Here is a 23,257-nt window from a genome sequence, read left to right on the forward strand (position 1 = left end):
ATTTGACTGCAGCTTTCTGAACGTTGAAAATGCGAGCGAGGAGATATGGCCTTTGGGAAAGTATGCATATGATGGAAGAGCTAGATGGCATTAACTCGATCCTCTCTCCCACCAATTCAAATCAAAGGACAGCAGGTACAGAAGGGCAGCCAGTTTTAATTAAGTACCTTGCTACAGTGGTAGACAGAATTGCTCTCCTTCAGTGATCGCGCACACCAAGTGTACAAAAAGACCCAGCAAAGACTGAAAGAAAAAATTCTGTCTTGGACTGCCTAAATTGTACAGACAATAAAGTTTGATTTGTTTAAAAAATCGAGACAATGCACACTTTAGGAGCTTCTCATCCACTATCTTTTCCTCGATAATTAATCAGCTGGTGGATCATGTTTTATGTATTCCTCGTCGTGCTGCTGGGTTATTTGAACTTGTTTTTCAACTTGTGCGAACCCTTGTCAACACACAGCACAGAGAGTGCAAAAGGAAACAAAAATCAAGGGACATGATTCTAGAGTACAAAAGGGAGGTTATTACATTGCACAGTGTTCTTTCGATCAAAAATTAAGTTCCATCTTTTACTTATGGTTGTTATTACAGTGTTGAAAAGGGCATAAGAAATTATGAACGTTTCATTCTTCTTATAGCGCTAATATCACTGACCGCATTACTGTGCTAAATCACAGGAAATAATAATAATAAAAAAATCGTCTGCAACACGATAGTGCGCATGCGTGTAACAAAGATGGGATGATGGCGGAGGCAACACCCAAATTGGAGAATGCTTGGAAGCAACTATCTATGCCAGTTCAAGATGCAGGAGCTCTCCGACAAGAAGCAATAGATGCTCATCATGAACACTTAATCACTGAAATTGAAACATCTGAAGGGCCTTTGGCTACAACTTTAAGGTACATGGTTACAAAACTTTAAATCACAGTACTGTTAAACTTAATATTCCAGCAACATAAGCGCAGTGTGAGTGTAACGTAATGTTGTCTTCTGATTCTTTGATGATAAATGAAACATATAAAAAAGGTATATGAGATGTCGACTTTGAGTTTAATTGGTGCAAATTTTTAGTTTTAAACGATTAAAATCGTGTGTAAGATCAAGGCACTAGCAATGACAATTAAAACGGACACAAGGTCGGTATTGTTGTTTCACATTGAATTACTGGATTGAATATAGGTATATATTTCATTTATAATTCCATATTAAAAATTTGCATAGTTTTTGGTTGTACACTTTATAGGGAATTCATGTCTTAATATTTAAAAAAACGTTTATTTGTTGGGCGGAAGATTGAGTAGCATGAATACAAATAAGATATTTGCATCAGTTGAGAGGTGATTTCAATTCGTTTGCTACTTACCGTCCTTTTGACAAATTAAAATGTATGGTGTTTTCCTCTTCTGATACTGTCACAATGTGTTTTCAATGTAGTCATTACGTTTACAGTGCTGCTAGTGCAAAAGAGTGTTTACATTTTTATTCATTCATTAAAACACATCGACCATATGTAAATTGGTCTTCTGGCAGTTTGTGGAGGCCAATACTAAGCCTCTTGTGAAGTGGTAAGCTATCAGGTCTCAGTGAGCTCTTTGTATACCAGCATTTGGAACCGCAGCAAGTCTATTTACGAAAGTCATCAACCTCGTTTCCATCAATTGCCCTCTTTCCTTTCCAAGCTTTAGACATGCCTGTTCATTGAAAAACACAACAGACCATAAAGCTTGAGATTTTGCTATTAGCATAAGATCTCATGCTTTATGTACTTTCTCTTCATACTGACAGTGAAACCAGAAGCTGATTTGCACAAACCTCATTGTATTGGGATATGTTTCTTCCAGCAGTCCATTTTGTATACAGTCCTTGATTGAACTGCTTAAAACATTCATGTTATCTGTTGTTTTACAGGGCTGTTTATGATGCACATGATGTTGATCTTTTCCAACAAAAACTTCAGGACCGGATCAAAAGCCATGATCATGACATTGAACGCATGTGTAACTACCACTACCAGGGATTCATTGACTCAGTACGAGAATTGCAGCAAGTCAGTGGAGATGCTGCTAACCTAAAGGTAACAAAACAAAACAAAAATTGCATTGCATAATTTAAATAAATGTCTTCTAGGAAGAGTTTAGTAAATTTCTTAATACTCGTAGTATGCTGTTCCAGTTTTAGAGTTTTAGAATTTGCTGCATACCCGCTTGTGAAATTTATGTGATAGCATATATTAGTGAGTGATAAAGTTTTAAAAGAAACTTTTTAGCCTGGTGGTTAGTGTACTCAGCTGCAAAGGCCAGCGTCTGTTTACTGTATATAATAGTGCAACAAAAATACAAGCATTCCATGTTTTAGTCATAATTTTTAGCATATATGATTTATTTTTGGAGATGATCAAAGCAATATGCATTGTACTTCATGTTATAAAGATGTTGTTTAGAAGCATTTTTCTGGTGTCTTTTTTAAAATTAGAAAGGAATCCAGCACTTGGACAAAGAACTAGGGGATTCATGTAGACCATTGCTATGTATAGGAGACCAGCTGATCAAATGCCGCAAAGTTCAAAAGCACATTACCTTGGCTATTGAAAATCTGTCTCTTTGTCTGCCAGGTAATCACCACTGTGTTTTTGAAATATGCTTGCAGTCATCATTTTCTGAGTACATGCATTAAGTGGGAATTTTCAGTGCATATTATTGTTAGCAAATATTTTGCAAATCAGCCTCCATGGAAGTAAGTCCCAGTGCAGCTTAACACTTAGTGTTTAGGAATTTCTTGCTTATCTGCCTGGTAGATATGGTTTTTCATCCAAACTGTAAATGGTTAAACAAACCCACCTGAAAGAGGCAGCCCTCTTTTAATCTGTATAAATTCGGGCATGTGACCTGTCTTGTTTTGTAGAGGTAAGCTGTCTCTGTATCAGCCAGTCGTGCTCATATGTTTTATATACTCTGTGTGTGGTCAGATGCAGGAGGCATTTATTGTTTCTAAATAAAGTTTTTAGCTGAGATAAAAAAACCAAAACAATACATTAGAATTATCAACAACACTTTGTTCATAAAAATATAAGCATTTTGTCTGTATTTTCACTTTTTTTTGGGCAGTCCTAGAGATGTATGCAAAACTTCAAGAGCAGATGAAGTCAGAACGGTAGGTAATTTTGTGTAATTTGGAAATGGAGGTGAGAACAGTTTTCATTGTGAAATCAAAGTCACATTTCCAGATGTTGATGCTTTTGGTGTGATGTGCTTACATGTCAGCTGGAACATAAATGGTCTGACTGGTACTGACGGACAAGCAGCTATATTTGTTGAGACTGGGCAGTGAGGGCTGACAAGCTGACCACTTAGGCCTTTCTTGAGAGGTGGAAAGCAAGTCCTGCATGGAACAAGCCCATTTCTTGACATGTTTGTCAATAGTTCTTCCTCTGTTTACTTTGGTGTTTAACCCCCTTCCCACGCCACCCCTTTGCAAGGTGCCCTAAAGGATGGATTTAGACAGTGTTATACCCATCACATCACATGGATGAATAAAACCAGCTTAGTTTAGTTTTAGTTTATTCCTTTGTTACTCCTTGAGGAGCATAGGGCTGCAACAACACCTCGCCAGCAACAACACCTCAGACCCGGTTTTGGGCAGCCCTCCTCAGTTGTGCCCATGTGGTTCAACATCCTTTACCTCACTCTCTACTGTTCTGTTTCAAGTCTGCTTTGGTTTCCTAACTCTTCTCTTCCCCTAAGGGTGCCAGTCAAGTGCCTGCCTAGTAATGGTGTCAACTGGCTTGTGCAGGGTGTGTCCTATCCAGCCCCATTTGCACGTTGCGATATCTTGGCTAGTGGCATTCTGGTTGGTTCTTTTCCACAGGCTGCTTTGGAGATCTTTTCAGGCCATCGTATTTCCAGAATATGGCGTAGGCATCAGTTGGTAAAGGTCTGGAGCTTGTTGTTAATGGTGTTTGTCCCTCTCAAGTTTTCAGAACCATACAGTAGGACAGCTTTCACGTTTGTGTTGAAGATGTGGATCTTACTGCGGAAGGATAATACTATCAGAATCTCAATAGAAAAAAAAATATTGTCTGATTTAATCCTTTGATTAAAATTGGTTATTTAGCATTTTGATTAAAACCTTTTAGGTGCCTTAAAGAAGTACTTCTAAGGAAAATAGGAAACATGTTCTTTGATGCAGATATTACCCAGCACTAAAAACGCTGGAACAGCTGGAACACACCTACTTGCCACGTGTTATGACTCACTGGTTTTCCCAAACCATGGCTGAAGCTATTCCCAAACTGCGTGAACAGATCAAAGATGCCTCCATGTCGGAGCTAAAAGATTTCCTCGAAAGCATACGTAAACACTCTACAAAGATTGGGGAAGTGGCCATGAAACACGTAGGTTTAAATATTGATGCTTATAGTTATAATTAGGTTTTTTAACCAGCACATCAAGCTATGAAACAAAAGCGGTCGATTCTAAAGAATTTCTTTTTCCCCATTCTGCTAAGAGATGTAAACAGTTTACAAATTTATGCATCTTCCTCTGTTTGGCTTAGAGTATATCGTAGTGATGCAAAGAGGTTACAGATCCTAGATATCTTTTAAGATTTTTTTTTTCCAGGCTGCTGAACAAAACAATATGGATCCTACCATTGCAAAGAAAAGAGTGAAAAGACGGAGAGCTCCGCCTCCTCCCAATCCTTTCACAGGAGAAGTGGAACAACCCCCACCTCTTCCTATTCTCTCAGATGATGAAGAGGAGGAGGTAAGTATTGTCAGGCTGGTAGTCTGTGTCTGCCATCTTAAAGAACAGATGGAGTTTGACTGAATTAACAAGACAACTGAATTTAATAATCTGTGGCAAAGTAGCAGTTTCATTGCTTTTGCAGAAGCTACTCTTATTATGTGATTATGTTATTATGTCTTATTATGTTATTATGTGATTGTCATATAAATCAAAAAAACTATGCAGAAGTATGAGAAAGAGTAGTCTCAGAAATACTATGATTAATTATAGAAGATGATTTTATATTTTACCACTGTCTGGAATACTTTTCATAGTTTTGTGTTTCCACATTACAAACAGGAACTGAGTGCCCAGGACTTGGTAGACTTTTCTCCTGTTTACAGATGTTTGCATATTTATTCCGTTTTGGTAAGGAAGTGGTTTTCTGTTTAACACAAAAATGTGACATTTATGCAGTCATTCTTGCATATATTACCAGATCTTGAAACAAATTTTATTTTGCTTGTATCATGTGATGGAAAGTCTGCTACATCTTCAGTTCATCACGAGGAAGACAATTATCAGCTTTGTATTTTAGACATACATGCATTCTGAGTTACTGCAACATAAGTATATTGGTTAAGGAGAATATACTAGCATGCATATTGTCCCAAATCTTGTATATTATTTCAAAACATTTATCCACAGGGAGATAAAGATAAATTTGAAACCTACTACAGGCAACAGCGATGGAAGCAAGCCCGGTTGTCACTTCAGCCACCTCAGAATATGGTAAACAGAATCATTAGTTCTTGCATTCTTTAAAAAGATTTTCAGCTTGCTTTGCGCTTATTTTATCATTTCCATAGTATAATAACAGTAATAAAATACCTTCAGTTTTCTTTATCCTTTGGAAAGTAATTTTAGCATTTTTCAAAATGAATTCTATCTCATATTGTGTGAGGTAAAATATATGCTTTATCATTAAAACATTTTTCTCTTTTCTTTTTCAGCATGAAAGCATCGAATCTTTCAGAAAATACTTTCATGATGTTGTAGGGTATGTACTTGGTGTTTATTCATGATACTGATCTTGTGCAAGAATCTAACTAGAGTGATGTCCCCTCGCCTAACTGGCTGGAGGGGGCAGAGCTCTGTCGTATGTTTGTTTTATCTGATGTCTTCATCGTGTTGGACTTGTGATTGTGTGTGTTTTGACGGGCCTTCCATTGTGCACTTGAAATATGCTGCCTCTTCCGTGTCGGTGGCTTTGGTTCTTTTCTGATATGCAGATTTCATGATTGGCGCAGTTGTGTGGGCTTCATGTTGTCTTGACCTGTTCATCAGTGAATTTTCACGTGTGCTGGACTCATTTGTCGTTCCAGTGAGACTTGTGCCGTCTGTTGGATTTGTTGCATTTGCTATGGAGTGTATTGTGGCTTGTATGATGTTTTGTTATCTGGACTGCAGATTGTTGTTTGTGCTGTATGTGGACGCTGCCCTGTGGTGTGGAGGACGTGGTCCGCTGATCACTGAAATTTTGTCGTCATACTTTATCATCATCTTATTTTGATGTGACATCACCTTCTGTCATTTGTGAAGCGCCTTGAGCTGTCCACAGGCCAGGATAAGGCGCTATACAAGCGAATTTATTATTTTTAAATAGAAAAACAAATTTTGCAGGAGCAGTGTTTTGTTAGTTTTTGCAATATATTAAATTTTTCTTACTCTTGTGTTTTTAATGTTTTCCTATAAATCTCTCTCCTCCCTCACTTTCCCCTTCCCCTACAATTTTAAAAATGCTTAGTTTTATTGTTCTGTCACTGGAGTCTTTTTAGCATTTGTCTTCTTATGCAACACAAACCATTGTTTTACAGTTTTTTATAAGGTTGTAAGGGTTTTAATTTTGATTTTGTATGTGATGTTATGCTTTCATTCTTCATTCTCACTCACATGCACACACGCACACACATTCTTACTCACACATGCATGCACTCTCACACACGCTGTCTTTCACAATTTCACATTCTCCCTCACTTGCTGTCTCACATGCACACTCATTCATACAACTCTCTCTTACACACTCTCTCTCACACACAGTCTCACACACCCATTTTCTCTTTCTCTTACACTGTCACTCACTATCTTTCTCACCCACATTTTCTCTTACTTGCGCACACATTCACACAATCTCATACTCTATCTTGCGCACAGACTCTCTCTCTCTCTCACTTACACACACACTTTCATGCTACCTCACAACCAGCAACTGTAATTTCTGTCTAGACATGGTATCCTTTCACAGGATGGAAGGAACTTGTCAACACATATGCTGATTTCGCACAGACAACAACCAATCCCATTCTTCTTCACTGTTACTCAAATTACAAAATCATAATGGCTGGTGTTAATTTTCCAAAGGTTTTTCGTTGTTGAAGACCACATACTCCACACAACACAAGGATTAGTCACAAGATCTTATATGGATGAACTGTGGGAAAAAGCAGTTGAAAAGATGACTGCCACACTTCGCTCAGCATCGGTAAGCTACAAAGTATTTTTATGAAAGATTCAGCATATAATAACTGGTAAACTAATATTTGTCATCTAGAGTTGTGCTTGCCTACAAATTTTTGTTTTTTAATTGTTTGGTGGTTGTTTCTTTTTTAAGTGGTATGGTTTTGTTTGCCTTTTTCACATTCTGACTTTGCTGCACCTGCCATATTTTTATTTTAAATAATTGCCTTGCCTTTTTAGATGTTTCTTAATTTATATTTCATATATTTCTTGTGACCTTAAAAAGAAAACAGATCAGATTAAATGGGCATAGAGAAGAAGGACCCAGTTAGATGCTCAGAATTACTCATTAGTCCTGTTGTGTGCATTGTGTTGGAGTGCATGCATATGGATGCATGTGTATGAGAAGGTGTATGTGAAGAGAGATAGGTGAATATATGTATGCCTTCCTCTTATGTGGAAAGGCTGCTTGGAAGGAGTGAATAACAATAAATGAGTAATACATGTATGATTCATTAAATTTGAGCTACTTGATAAAAAAAAAGTCACTTCAATTTTAGTGTTTTTAAATGTTTTACATAACAGATGTGTGAAGATGTTACGGTTTGTTTTAATGGTGATACCAGTCCTCCCACCTACACCAAAAGTAGCAGTTTTAATGCTGTGACTTTAAGGAAGATGCTTTAATATAGGTGTAGCAGTAAAAAAATAATTGTTGATGAGCCTAGAAAATGGACGTCTAAGTTGAAGAACAAATAAGCAGGATAGTATTTCATGCTGATTATTGTTATGTAGTTGATCTTATGTAGAATAACTAAAATTCAGTTGACTGTATGCATTTGCTTGATACCAGGCCAGACTGGTCACACGGCCAGACAGGACACCAGAGGTACCGTTGACTACCCAGCGTGCAAAGCACTTTGCTGGCATTATTCACTGTATAATGTGCTAAACAGTAAAAACTAGACCCCTGCCTTTCTAGAAAATGCACTAACATGGAGAACAATATTGAAAAAAAAAGAAAAAAAGATTATACATGTGTACTGTGGATCTGCTGTTGTTTCTCCCTGCATTTTTCTGCCCCTACCCCCAACTAACAGCCTGCTTTTGACACGGAAATAAATAGTATTGACTTAGTTTATGGTTGCTTTGCTAACCTACATTATTGTATTAAGCAGTCTTAAGAAAATGATAAAAAGAGAGAGAAAACTGGATGAAACAAGAGGTTGGTCTACAGAGGGTCTGGATACATCAGTCAGGAAGTTTAGTCATTTCTAAAATGTTGCTGTATAACTTCACCCGCAGGATAAGCAAAGAGAGGAATACCGCCATGAGTTGCCTGCCTCTCTTGAGGAAGAGCTAGGAGATGAGGAGGTTGTATGTGGACTATTTATACCAACCTGATAAAACTTCTGTGCATACTAGCCCATATTCTTAGGGCGGCACTTTTACCCTGAGTGCAATTGTTCTTGACTTCACTGAAATGATCACAACACCTACAACCCATTGTGTAACTTGCTGTCATCTAACCATGTGCATGTTTTCTCCTGTGACTTTTTGAATGGTTTTATTTGTTTTTAGTTAAGGACATCTGAAAGCATCTTTAAATACCTGTTTGTAGCTGAAAATGTGCATGAATTTAAGTGTTTATGTGCCTTTGCATGTGCTTGCATGCGTACATAAACCTTTTTAGATGGGTGTGTGTGTGCATCTTTATGTATGTTTGATATTGTAAGATTGTTCTGCTGCTAACAATTGTTTCCTGAGTTTTCTTCACACATTTATTTACCTTGTATTGCATTCCCTGTGTATCTTGGTGGACCATACTGAAAAGACATGTACAGTGTCTTGGCTCCTGAGTGCATAATTCTTTCTATTACCGCTTATAAACATCATTCTGACTTTCATGTCTTATGGAAATGCTTTATGGCAATCAACTGAGCAAGTTATGCCTTATGGGTTTTGTAAAAGTTCAGTTTTGTTGCATCTTTTAAATTCTTTTATTTAAATATATTTTTCTTTTTCTTTCAGATGTATTTTCCTGTGGTGTTCTCTTTTGTGTTTAACAAATATTTTGTGCGTGCTGGCATGAGTCACAGCTAAATGTCTTAATGATGTACATACTATCATTCTTAAACAGCTAAAAATAAACTTTTTGTATTTATAGTCTCTGAAGTAAGATGTTTAGGTTTGATCTTTAAGAATTATTAATATAGATCAGTTGAGGGAGGCTGTTGCTCTTATGAATAAGTTTTGTCCTTTTATTAAATGGATAGGAGAATGAGATATCTTGATATAAAACTATTGTAAGCAGAAATAAAACATGTACTGTTCTGAAAGTGCAGCTTAAAGCCCCACAAAACGTTTTCTGTTCATGGTCAAATATGATTATCCATCCAGGAAACAAACATGCTGTAACTTACAAATGAACATGAACTCATTTTTCCATTTCAAGTTGGATGTCCAGGTGGCAAAAGATCATTAGAAGTTACACTGAAGTTCAGACATTAATTACAGGGCCTTTGAAATGAAGTGTTCAGAATACAGATCATGTTAGAAACTCTGAACCTTGAGACAGCTTCGTGGACTGTAATGTTTATGCAGTGATATGACCAATGTGTTGGTAGAGTCTGGACCACTTTATTTACAGTTATCTGCTGTGATATGACCAATGTGTTGTTATTTCTTCATTTCTTTTTCTTGTAAGCAGTTTAGTGAGATACTGTAAGGACACACAGCTGACAATAACCCACTTTATAGCGATTTTTTTTTTTTTTTTTTTTTTGTTTGTTTGTTTTCATATTCAGATGGTCTTTTGCATACTTGTTACATCTCTTGTACTCCATAACCCATAGTTATAAATGCACAAAGATTTGATTTTTTTTTTTCTTAAACCCATGTCTTCTACCATATACATTGTGAGAATGTAGGAAATGCAGATTGTTTACACTGTTGTACACATACTTTCCACCCCACTCACCCCTCTCTGATGCCGTGATATGGTCTCAGTTGCTGGCACTGTGTTAAAACCTCACTAACCTATCCTGCTTCCGAACTCCTTAGAAGCTGCAGTGAACGAATGTGATAGCTACTTAGACATATTAGAAGTACTTCTGTCTTAAGTTTTTGGTATTTTGCATCTGTTCTGTTCCCTCATTCTGAAATTCAAGTTGTTTTCAATGTTAAGTTTCGGTTAATCACACTTGGTTGAATAAATATTTTCTATTATATGCAAAGTTTTCATTTTGATAACTGCAGCTCTGTTACCAGAATCAACATATGAGTTCTTCAATACTTTAGTTTGGATTTTTCACATTTTATTTTTGCTTATTTCAGCTGTGGTGTTGTATTTATCATGTACTGTGTCGGAGAAAAGCATGTTAGTAAGAGTAAACCATCAAGTATCAGTATAATAATCTTATGAAAATCATTGAAAGCAAAGCTAGACATTCTGATGCTCTGCATACAGAAGTCCATGCACACAGATATATACATATGATTGGTTGCATGTCAAATATTATTAGAAGGTTTCTTTGGCTGTTGCTGATGAACTGTATTTGACAGAATTTGTCCTCAATGCATATTATCCAACATTGGATAACTTTGCTTTCTGAGATCCTTTATTTTGTATAAAGTGCTTTTATTTTACTTGGCATTTCAGCAATCCTGCAAAGTGGCTGGATTGATGTTGGAGGTAAAGAAACTGATTGTTCTCTTCTGCCACACATTGAAGGTGAGCCTTTGATTCATTGTTTATAGTAATCTGATGCAGCAGATTTTGGATTCTTCATCAGCAGTTAATGACTATATAACATGCTTGTGACAGAATTAGTGTGGAATATTAAGTACAGTGTGTCAGCATGTTTAACAGGTTTAGCCAAACTTGCAGTTGACTCTAAAAATAGGAATGAAGGAATATGTCATAGTTGTGGGTTGTTAATAAGTTAGTGACTTTCTGACAACAAAATGCATGTTATTATGAGATGAGACAAGAAGGAATGGTGTTATTTCTCCAGGGCTATGGACTCAGTGTAGGTCGTTTGCTTGAGCTGTTGCTTGAGATGAGGGACCGCTACAGTGAGATCTTATCAGAACAGTGGGTGGAAGTGTTCAGTGAGATTTTTGCCAAAGACAACTACACTCCTATCTGTTGTGAGAGTGCAGAGGAGTACATGCTCATTCTTTCACAGTTTCCCTACCAGGACCAAACACTGGAGGAGGTGAGATATTTGACTGACCATATGAGAGTCTGCTGCAAACCCAGAGGTGTTTTGTTGTTGTGGTATTTGTCGGCCATCTTGAATGTAGTTTGATTAGTATTTATATCTGAATGCAGTTCATTATTTTTTGTTGTTTTTTTTTACCTTAAAATAAATACAAGAGTGTGGAGACATTAAAATGTTTGCAGAAATTTAGTATAAAAGAATGGTAATATTTGAAGTGATACTGGTTTCTCTTTATTTGAAACGGTAACATATAGTTGGTCATGGACTGCATTCTTTTTTTATGCACACTACTAAACACTGTCCACTTCATGCTACTGACCTGCTCTCTCTCTCACATTTTTTTCATTTCATATCTTTTAGTCTTTCATATCTTTTATCGCTTTCTTGATTACATTTTACCTAACTTTTCATCATTACTGTTACCTTTGTGCCTTCGCTGTGTCTTGTACTTTATTCTGGTTGTTCCCTTTCTGTTCTGTATACTCACCTAGTTTTGATATCAAGTGCTGAGTGCATGTTCTCTCAAGTGAGTTAGATTCTGCTATATAAATTTTGTTTGTTATTATTTATTATGCAATGTGATTTATGAACAAAATGGCTAAGGTTTACATGTTAAATTGTGGCTTCTTGTTTCAGATTTGTTATTTGCTACATCAGTATTGATAGTTCTTAGTGGGAATTGTGACTTTTACTAACGAGTGCACATAATTTTCTGTTGTGCAGTCACCATATCCTAGGCGATTTCCATTTTCACAGTTTGTGCCCAATATTTTCAACCAAGTGAAAGAGTACATTAATGCATGTTTGAAATTTTCTGCTGACTTGCATCTGAGGTGAGTCTCATGCAATGCGATGACTTTTTAAAAAATAGTAAGAGTATATTTGTGCATGTTTATTTCTGGATGTAACAAAATTAATAATGATCACATACAAAAGATTACAATAAGTCTAGCTCAGCTATGAAATCAACTTGTCTCTTTTTGTGTATTACCTATCAGTGAAACAAAGACCGTACATGTTTAAAGCTCTTTGGTACTTGGTACAGTCATACAGAAATTGATGACATGATCAGAAAGTCGGCGAATCAACTTTTAACAAAAACTCTTGGTGGCTGTTTGTCTTCCCTCATCAAACGACCCAATCTCAGTCTTCTTCAGGTAGAGTGCATTTTGATTTATTGTTTTTCTTTATTTGTGGTCTTATAAGCAGTAAGTATTCTGATAAATACCTGTTTTGCTAGGAGCACTTACTGACTGACTGTGCTTTCTGGTGTAGCTGATCCAGATCTCCATCAACATGAACTACCTAGATCGTGCCTGTCCTCACCTAGAGGCTTACATTTCTAGTATTACAGGGTGAGCTGATGATTTTGTTTTTCACACAACTCGTGAGGAAATCTTTTTTTTTAAAGTGTTAGCTGTTTTAGTTCTTCTGGTTTACAAACCATTTGTGGATATATGCCTTTAAGGTTGCTTATCAACATATGTAGTCTGGTTTCCCCTACCATATCTGATATTTGTCTCTATCCCTTTCATGACTCTAAGGTGATATAACTCTTGCTGTAAAACCTTTCTTACTTAACAGTAGAAGTGACCTTGTGATGATGTTGCTAAAAAAGCTCATGTAAAGGACTCCTGACTGCAGTCTTTATCATAACAGATAGTAATGTACTCCTTCATATGAAAATTGTTGTGACTGCAACAAATGTGATCCATATTTGCTGTTTACTAGTCTTCTTTTCCCTGTTTAAAGAAAGTAAACATAATTTCTTTAATTTTCAGTATAAAATTTTAACAAATTTTCCCACTGTCCATAAATATTTCATTATTTGTATTTAAATATTTCATTATTTATATTAATTTTGGGGTTGCTGATTTGGTTTCTGCAGTGCTGAGAAAGATAGTGTTCATGTGGCAAAGCTCCATGGAACATCTATGTTCAAGGTGAAATTGAAGTTTTTTTTCTCAAGAGTTTTATGTTGCACAGTGCTTTAGAATCAGCTCAAACTATTACTGATTCATTGAAAATGTCATTTTTTCAAGCATTTGTAAGAATGGCTATGGTCATGCTGTTAAAGTCAGATATTTAAAATTAAAGGGAGGCTAGCTTTGTAATTTTACTTTTTTTTTTTCAAATTTAAGTGACTAGAACAAGGTATGTGAGCTCAAGTGCATGAAAAGTTATTTAATGTGCTAATTTAACAGTGACTTGAAAATGTGAAAGTAAGCCATATTTTATTTTTGTAGGATGCCCGAAGCGATGCTGAGCAGCATATCTATGAACAACTCAATGCTAAGATTGATGAGTTCATTGACTTAGGTTAGTATGCCATGTTATTAAGGTTGGATCTGGTTGATATGAAAAGAACTAATGTTTGAATTGATGTGTGTACAAATAAAACATGTTTTTGTGCACATTTGTTTCCTGGGTGCTCGTTAAACTCTAACCTCCAAGGAAGCTAAAATAACAGAAGCTAATAAAGCCGCTGTTTGGTTCATTTTAATTGATTTCGAACGTTGGGTTGTGAGTGTTCATTATTAATGTTTATCTTCATAGTTGTGACCTGTTTTGATTGAGTTAACCTGGTAAATGGTAGTTTTGTGATTCGGGTTTTTTTTTGTGGCTTTATATAGCTGCCTATGACTGGACACTTGTGGAACCCCGAGGACATGCCAGCAGCTATATCATGGACCTGATGGCATTTCTGCAGAGCACCTTCATGTCTTTCACCAACCTTCCAGTAGGCCTTTTATCATCTTGAGTAGTCATGATTTCTGGATGTTTAGATGGTAGTAGAGACACATTAGTGTTGTGATGGGCAGTCCAGTCTGTAGATACATGTACCTCCTTTGTTGCTGATGTCCTGTGATGTTTCTTGGAATATTGCCATTTAAATACTTGTCAAGGTAAATAGTTAAATTTTACTACATTGGTCCGGACAGTCTTCAGAATTAACTTTTTCCCTTTAATATATTTTACTAGATATTTTTAGAAATAGACTTCCAGCACTATGAGATTTTCAACAGCAGACTGTGCCATCTGTCTTTAGAGGTTTTTCCGTAAACTAGCATCTTTATTATGTATGCCTTTTTTTCACAGGGACTATCATCTGTAAGTTGAGAAAATTGTACATTCATACTTAATTACCCATTTGTGCATTTTTAGCTTATTCGTACCCTATTTTTACCACTGCACAAACACTGATAGCTCATCCTGTACAAGACAAACTGTTGACAATATCTATTGATACTTTAAACATAAAAAGATATTCAGTGTTATCCACAGATTTAAAAAGTTTGGAATCCTCAGGCATAATAATTTTTTCAGAAAGTCCAAAACACAGGTTCTCTTGGATTTATATTTACTGTCATGCATAATTTATCATGAACATATACACAGTGCAGATGTGCTTACAAAGATATGATGGGCACTAGGGAATAAAGTATGATTTGGGGTGCTCCGTCTTTTCTGAAAATTGAATGACCTACTTACCTAATTTCTGCTATAGGGTTTGTGAGTTATTTTGCACATAGTACATTCCCTGGTACCTTTGTGTCAAGTGTGTCAACTCATGCAGTCTACTATCTTCCATCTTACCAACTGGTCTTCCTTACCTGTTTGCCATTGTACTTGTTCACAGACCTGTCTGATATAGAATTATTCAAAGTATGTTTGCAGGAATCACGTGTAGGAAGTATATTATGTGCTTTTAAGTCACTTACCTGTGAAATAAATGAATTTTTGAGCTGAGATGGGTGTGGACCCATTAGTTGAGACCATGTCCATAGCACTGTTTTCCTGTGACAGGTGTTCCATCAGGAGTGTACAGGATATATTGTAAGCGTCTCAGGTTGCCATGTTGCCACTCAACCTTCACCCAGTTTGCCATAGCATGATATTTCCATGCATTTTCATGTGATGAGCAGTGCATAGATGTAGATTTAGCTCGTTTTTCTTTTAACCCATTTTGTAAAATCATATTGTGCATGTTGGTCATTTTTGCCATTGAGGAACAAATATTCTGCCACAGTGAGGTAGCAGTCTGATGTTGACGATATGAGTCGTCCGGGTACAAACAATTTCTGTAAACACTGAAAACGATGTGTACCAAACTCTTTAGTAATGGGGTTAGAGACTGGGGAAATGGGGCGAAGACAAGGAAACAGGCAGTCAGGCTGTTTGAAATACACCATGCATGAGACCCACTCCCCTATTTTGTCAGTTATTTGTAGTTTCAGTTTTTGTTGTGGAATACCATGTCTGAGTAGTTGGTCACTGCCTGTCTAGAGGACGCTGCTACTCAGTCTTTGGCTTGGATGATGCATGGCTTTTTTTTAAGAGTATGTTGATTTGTTTTTGAACAGATTTCATGACATCTTTCATGTTTGCCTTAACAATGGATGCATATACTTAAGGTTCACAGAGTCACTTGCATGCTTAAAGCTGTGCACTGACTCACCTACATGCATACACATGGATGCATGCACCTCTACTCTGATATGTACACACACAGATTATCTTTTTAAAACCAGAGTTGTACTTCTTATACATCCACTAAACTTATGTGTTGTTATGGCTTCCAACTACTTAAAGCTGGTTTCCCATATTCAACCCCTTTTCCCACCTGGCAGATTGTTTTATCCCCACTGTATTCTATGCACATTCCTGTATAAAAAATATTTACACACACCAGTATTTTTTAATGATCGCTGAACTCCTGCTTATGGTAACTAAAATTGTTAATTGATATATGCTAGTCTCCTAAACACATGGTAAGGCATGGCATTATTGTATTATAAGACAGTCTGGCAGCAGTGACTTTAGTTCTCCCCCACACACCCCTTCCCAATCCATTCACAAGTATAGTAATTAGAGAAGCATGAAAAATAGTCAAAAAGAAATTGAGTAGGTCAATCATATAAGTAGCCAGTGGTCATTCCACAAATTTTAAGATTTGTTTCTACTTTTAATGAAACTTATTTTATTAGACATATACAGGGTGAGGGAGCAAGTAACTTTTAGCAACAAGTAAATAAATTTGTTATTTCTTTGACAGAACTGTTGTTGTATATGGACAGTTTACACAAAACAAAACATGGTGAAAAGCTGTAGGCTAGGCATCCATTGATGTCTGGAAAAAATAATTGCAATATATAACTGGGAATTGCATGCAAAGAAATAGTTTGAAAACCATATTGAAAATACTAGCAGATGTCATGTAAGCAAAAAATTTACTAGGGAAAAGATTATTTCTTGTTGTATAAAGGAAATTGTTATGACCTGAAACTTTTTTTGAAAAATACAATGTACACATGTCAATATAGCAATTGTGCAGTAAAGGAAGGAAAGTGAAAAAAAACTATAATGTGTTTGATTGAGTTGAGGCCCAGATTATGTGTGAACAGAAGTTAAAGACAAGATTGCTGGTGCACATAGATGCTTGGTGTTTAGTGCTGTGACTTTTGTTACCTCATTTTTGCTTTGTGACTTGTTGTGCAGGACAAAGTAGCCAAGACAGCTTGCATGTCAGCATGCCAGCACATTGCTTCCCGGTTGATGGGCTTTCTGGTGGACAACGAGATTCGACAACTGACAATGGGAGCGCTGCAGCAATTTAACTTGGATGTTATACAGTGTGAACGTGAGTAGACATTTTATCTACAAAGTTTAAGCCTATAAAATGGTTGTTCTTCCTAACAGTACACATGAGCAGTTTTAATGGAAGAAAGATGATTATGTTTTTATTTGTTTGGTTTGTTTTGTTTTGTTTTGCTTTTAGTTTAATTTTTTTTTTGTATCGCACATTTGGTATTTCTTTAGTATATGAAAGAGGAATAAGTTTGGTGCTCCTTCTAGATATCAAGTGCCTGGTAAATGAAATATCACATTGCTTCTAGACATGCAGCCTAACTTAAAGTGTGTGCAATATTTTTACCAGGAAAATTGTGCACATCCATTGCAATCTCACATATTGGTTGTAAAAAATGTGTTCCTATTTTTGTACACAGTAACTGATTATAAGCAATGCAGCCCCTCTGCCCCACTTCACTTCAAATGATAGCAAATGTGCTGACGTGACAAGTAATAGCATATGTGCTGACATGAAGCTTAGGAAAATAATCACCAGTTCCATTGGCTTTCAAGGGCTAGATGTGAAAAAGCTAAACCTTTGCTTATTCTGCTAATCTCGTTAAAAAAAGATTCGCCATTCCACTGTTTTCAGAGTTTGCTGACTCTGAACCTGTGCCAGGATCTAATGATGGTACGCTGAAGATGGCTTTCTGTGATCTAAGACAGGTAGGTGTGTTTATCAATTACATCATATTCCTGTATCCCACTCTGCCATCAGCACTATAGAGGATTGTATATGTGATTTAATAAAAAAACCAAACTGGATTATTCTTAACAAATTAAAGCTTAACAGCTCTCTTTTGCATGAAACAACAGAATTGATCCATGATTTTCTGACATACCCAAAACTATCAGTATTGGTGAGGCCAAAGCTCCCTTTGCATCGTCTGTCAGGAATCTTTGCTTTATTGTCAATGCTGTCATGACCCTTGGCAAACAAGTTACAGTTATCTTCCAGTCTGCTTGTTACCAGCTGTGTAAGATCAGTGCCATCCATCACATTCTCTAATAAAAAACTGCACTCTTGTCTGTACATTTATTCTCTCAGGACTTGGTTATTGTGATTCTTGCTCTCAAGCTGTACTGCGCACCTCTTTCACAAACTTCAGAAAGCACAGAACTCGGCTGCATATCTAATGCTCAAAGCAAAGAAGCAGGACCGTGTTCTTCCTACCTTTCATGTTTTTGTCGATAAACAAATGAAAATTGATTTCTTCTTCTCGAACATAGGAGGGCTTCTGTTTTATCATCATTGAGTTTAAGTTTGTTTGTTACCTTGCAGTCCTTCCCATTGCTGGTACAGGCTTTTATAGAGCTAGTAGCAGAGTAAAACTCAACCGGTGGAATGGAGCAGTACAGTTGTATGTCATCAGTATAAACAAAAGTAAAGATGTAGGATTTTGTTGAAGCTGTCTCCAAGCAAATCCTCTGCTTTCTCCTGCAGACTTCTTTGACAGTTCTACTGTGACATTTTCTTCGCATGATTTACCTTTTTTATTAGAGGTAAATATCCTTCTAATATCCCACTTGTGTAACCATTTTGGGAATATTTTTTTACTTGCAGCTACTTGACTTGTTCATAAACTGGGACTGGTCTACATATCTGGCAGACTTTGGCAAACAGCAGGCTCGCTACTTACGAGTTCCACGGCATACGGCAATCAGTATGTTAGAAAAGTAAGTAGTTCAAGTAATGGATACTACTAAAAATAGACAGAAAAAGTGATATATATATATATAAGCTTTTGTATATATTGTCTGGGAACTAGATAAGAATATGTCATCGAATACGAAATGTATAAAAAAGAATTTTTAAAGCATAAAGTTGTAGGAAATAGATCTATTATGGACGATAGGTTATATTTCATGAAACTTGTTATCATAGAAGCTGTTACCAAGAACATTAGTACCTTCATACTGTATCAGTACTTTTTGAAAATTGTTTTTTCTCAGGTTGAACAATGCAGATAAGAAAAAGAATAATCTGTTTGCATCCTTGAAGAAGAATGAACGTGACAAAAAGAAGCTCGTAGATACAGTTTTGAAACAACTGCGGGTCCTGGAAAATGGTGTCACACCACAAGGATAGACCAGACCTTGAGATGACGTTGTTCACCAAGTATGTCATCTCCTCAAAGATCTTAGCATGCAGAAAATGACTGCTGAAACTTCTACCAAGTACTTGAAAGTACTATGTGATATACTTTTTATTAAGTCTGAGTTGAAAAGTTTGTTTGTTGAAGGTCTGGCCTATTTTATGTTACGTGGGAAAGCGGCTATGCAGGTAATGAATGAAGTTGAGAATTGTGTGGATGTGTTAGGTGCTAACACTCATTTTCTCTGGGTCTTTCACAAGCAAATATTTGTTTTGTATCTTTAAACTAGAACACCCAGTTTTTCATTTCACGTCAGTAATAGTTTATGAAATATAGTTTCACAGTAAATATAAAACTGTACTTGCACCATTTTATTGTTAATGTAATACCTAGCTTTGTGACGATCATGAAAAAATGTGTTTTTAAACTATATTGTGCTACTGACATCGCCATAGAAGGATGAACGTGTTGGATCATGTAAGTTCAGTTTGTATTTCCCATTGGCAGATTGAAAAAGAAAAAGTTTTTATAGACATTTAACTGTTTTAAAATTTGTCATCAGTTCTTTAAGGGAAGTCAGAGGTTTTGATGGAAAGGAAGTAGAAAAGACCTGTTTTACATAGTGCTTGAAGAATACCACACTCTAGCAAGCATACAAGAGATGATCATGTGATATTAAAAAAATGTCGGAAGTTGTATGCTTCTGACGATTTTCGTGATAAAACCATGAGGTATTTAAGAGAATTGTAGAAGAGAAGCAAGGAATGATGGGATGCATTGTGCAAAGTGAGGCTTTAAGGAACCCTTACTCTCCAGTCTGAACAAGCTGATTGGAACATCCAAACAACTGAGGAACAATGCATGTCAGTTTACCCTTGCTGGCAGCAGATGAAACTGTCTTTAATGGCTGTAACTGCAAACAAAAGTAGTTGAAATGCATACAACATGAGAAAGGAATGAGGTGCTAAGTTAAGAAATGTTCAATCATTGATCATAATAGGAAAAGCTTTTAAAATATATTTATGATGATCGTAATAATAGTAGGATTTATATAGGGCGTTTCTGTGCATGGAACTGACTTCAGTATACATTACAAGAGACAAAAGACAGTTGGTAATGATGCCAGATGACAGAAAGGGCATCACAATCGGGCAAACATGCACAGTGAACATTTGCCAGGAACATGAATGAATGCAGAGATGACAGTAAGTTTACTATTATTGTACATTCTAGTGTTTCCTTTAGGATCTAGTCAGAGTGCCCAATTTTTTTCAAGTGGCTGGCTTTGTTCATTATAAGATGCTAACTCCAAAATTTAAGTGAAGAACTGTTTCATTAAGGGGATATATAGCTTTTCCACAGTAGCACTCTGACATTCTAAAATGAGACAACTCTGATTCCTGTGAGGTCACAAATATAGGCTAGTGTATAAGGCAAAGATCTGTTGCGTTTTGAAGCATCAGGTTGGTCATGGCCAATATTGATATCAAACCGTATACATCATATGCTTTTCCAATAATTAATTCTCTGCAAGAAACTAAGCACAGTATGTTAGCTTATTAACAGCTTGAAACTTGGTAGTGTCTTGCTTGAATTGGGCTAGCCTGAGCGTTTAAAGATTTAACAATGTATGATTTTGTTGAGGGTGATTAAGCAATCACAGATGAAGTGGCTGTTATATTTTCATGGCATGTGCATAAATATTACTGTATTTGGAGGTATTTTCAGCTACAGTACAGATCAAATTAAAGAATGTGTTTTAGTTATGAGATCATTAGTGGAGCAGTTGCTGCTATATTGCCAGCTAAATATCTCAGATCCATCAGTATAGACCATTGAAGATGAAGGATCATTGCAGAGTTGTCCATGAGGGTAAATATGACCATTCTAGTTCAAGGTAGTGGATTTTTTTTTTTAACAACAGTAAATGATGACGGAAACTATTGGATACTTTGTAAGAAAAATCCCTCAAAATAGTGGCATCCTCTTCTCCACTTTGAACTAAGTACACTGAACAAAATATTGTTTCAACCATTTAAATGGTTTAAAAACGTTTTCTTTATTGTTATAGTTCAGCCTAGAATATCTCAGACATTTATTAGTTTCATTTGAATTAATGTTTAGACCTATCAGCTAAACATTACTTCTGCATGGTTGCATTGTTTGAAAGCTAGATGATGCATATTACTGCATTTATTCATTGAATTGGATGATAATCACAGGTCAAAATATGACATGGCTTTGTTGAGTAGCTTATTATGTTAAGAATTCTGATTATGTTCTTATGCACAAATAGATTTTTTTATTATAAGAAAAGCTGTGCTGCATATGTGCCTACTTGTTTTGTACAGTGTACAGTTAAGTTACCTTTCACATGATATTATAGCCTAAAGAAATATGGGTACCACCTTCATTCCTACTTACGATCCACATTAACAATCATAAATGTATGCATCCTGTATCCCCTCTTCCCACCCCTTGCCTCCTCGAAGAAAAACAGTAAAAAAATACCAGCCTAGCTTGAGATGTATGGTACAAACTGGGGCCACTGTTGATGTGTTTCACAAACATTGGCCAGTTAACATTTTCAAGTCTTTCCAGTACTTCATCATGATTGCAGTTTCATTCTTGCGTCCTCAAAATGAAACTTGTAAAATATAAGCTTATCCTCTAGTATAATGATGCATAACTGATGCCTAATTTTTAATAGGATGTTGAGTGAAGGGGAAGATGAGTTTATCCACTTGTTTTGCTGCCCAAGTCAAGAGGTTATCAAAACAGTTTATGGCCGAGATTGGTAACATCTAGATTAAATGTTATGAGCATGCTTATATTTCAGGCAAGTTTTGACTCTGGTCACATCATCCAGAAATCCCAGCACTAGAACAAGATGCCAAGCATGTCTATATTTTCGTTTGCACTGTGGTTGATTTGCCAAGTGTTGATCAAATTCTAGTTAGAAATATGTACACTTTCTTTCATAGTAAATTGTCTTTAAAGTTTAAATCTTAAAAAAATGTGTAAATCTACAGTTTATTTTAGGTTTACCGATATGCATAGGCACACCTCAAGCACTTACATTTTCGTGACTTGTAGTCAGCTGTCCACATGTTTTGCTGTTTAATCCCTTCTTCTCTATTAGGATCTTTGTTCTTGTGGAAATCACCAGCATTGTAGGTGAGATGATTTAGATGTCAGCATATATAGATTGCAGAATGTGGTATGTTTGCGTTCCCACTTCACAAGTTGATTTCACTACCTCCATTAAACAGTCTGCACTGATTGACATGTCCCCTAGACGATGGGGTCATCATCAGTGTTGTTGCCAGACTCCATGAAAGGACACAAGAAGGGTCTCATAAGTCTGGTTTTCTCGACCTCTACCCAAACCTATGTGACATCAAGAAAAGGCAGTTTCATTTCTCTTTTGTTACTGTAAATTGTTTACTCTGGTTTCAGAATTGGATGTTCTTCCTTGTCCTGATTGCTGTTTAAACCACATGGAAATATTTTTACTACGTTAGATGGGCTGAACCAAAATCTTCTTAACATTCATTTCATTTGTATTCAAGGTCACACATCATTTATATTAAAACCTCAAAATGCATTCCTGCTAAAAGTAGATTCCCTTACACCAGCTGTTTTGTATATCATGTACTGCAGTACAATACCTCTTGAATATTGCTTTGGTTTGGGGGTATTTTTAAACAATTGTGTATATTTCCTGTGAAAATATAGGTATATTGATGTATAAAATATGCATGTTCTTGATTTCCCATTGTAATTTGAATGTGCTTCTGTATTGCAGTTTCACTGTGCACATTATCCTAAACACTTTTTTTCAGGTGAATCCATGTGAATACACTTTATTCCACAATAGGAACATTTACTACAATCCTACTTATTGCCTAGAATCTTTTAATCTTGCTTTTTCTAGGACTGCTGTGGAAGAAAGCTGTGCTTATGAAAATAAACAATGCATGACTGAAAGTTGCATTTACCAAATCATCACTGTTGTCATAGTCATTCTTAAGTTTCATTACTACGAATAATAAGTAAA

The 23,257-nt window shown here is 36.2% G+C and overlaps 1 protein-coding gene across 8 annotated transcripts; it reads left to right on the top strand.

Moving 5' to 3' along the window:
* Positions 1–714: 714 nt before the first annotated feature.
* Positions 715–23,208, top strand: LOC112563853 (exocyst complex component 6B-like). Of its 8 annotated transcripts, none has more exons than XM_025238250.1 (25): positions 715–905; positions 1,915–2,080; positions 2,479–2,617; positions 3,111–3,156; positions 4,192–4,396; positions 4,623–4,766; positions 5,088–5,156; positions 5,436–5,519; positions 5,741–5,787; positions 7,149–7,269; positions 8,098–8,133; positions 10,906–10,977; positions 11,261–11,464; positions 12,194–12,303; positions 12,516–12,627; positions 12,746–12,825; positions 13,359–13,413; positions 13,717–13,789; positions 14,104–14,210; positions 14,570–14,581; positions 15,278–15,307; positions 16,970–17,111; positions 17,694–17,767; positions 18,666–18,778; positions 19,055–23,208. In XM_025238250.1, exons 1-25 carry the CDS (start codon positions 745–747, stop codon positions 19,188–19,190), a joined length of 2,538 nt encoding a protein of 845 aa, XP_025094035.1. In that variant the 5' UTR covers positions 715–744; the 3' UTR covers positions 19,191–23,208. The 8 variants fall into 8 exon arrangements, with proteins under 8 accessions (XP_025094035.1, XP_025094031.1, XP_025094032.1 ...); XM_025238246.1 differs by lacking the exon at positions 8,098–8,133 and adding an exon at positions 8,550–8,621; XM_025238247.1 differs by lacking the exon at positions 8,098–8,133 and adding an exon at positions 8,550–8,618.
* The last annotated feature ends 49 nt before the right edge of the window (positions 23,209–23,257 follow it).

This window comes from Pomacea canaliculata, linkage group LG5 (assembly GCF_003073045.1).
Source record: "Pomacea canaliculata isolate SZHN2017 linkage group LG5, ASM307304v1, whole genome shotgun sequence".
Lineage (NCBI taxonomy): Eukaryota > Metazoa > Mollusca > Gastropoda > Architaenioglossa > Ampullariidae > Pomacea > Pomacea canaliculata.

Bases quoted from the DNA above. Each gene is read 5' to 3' on its own strand.
- LOC112563853 (XM_025238246.1), top strand. From the start codon at position 745: ATGATGGCGGAGGCAACACCCAAATTGGAGAATGCTTGGAAGCAACTA. The intron at 906-1,914 runs GTACATGGTTAC...GTTGTTTTACAG, and splicing joins CCTTTGGCTACAACTTTAAG to GGCTGTTTATGATGCACATG. The intron at 12,628-12,745 runs GTAGAGTGCATT...TTTCTGGTGTAG, and splicing joins CCAATCTCAGTCTTCTTCAG to CTGATCCAGATCTCCATCAA.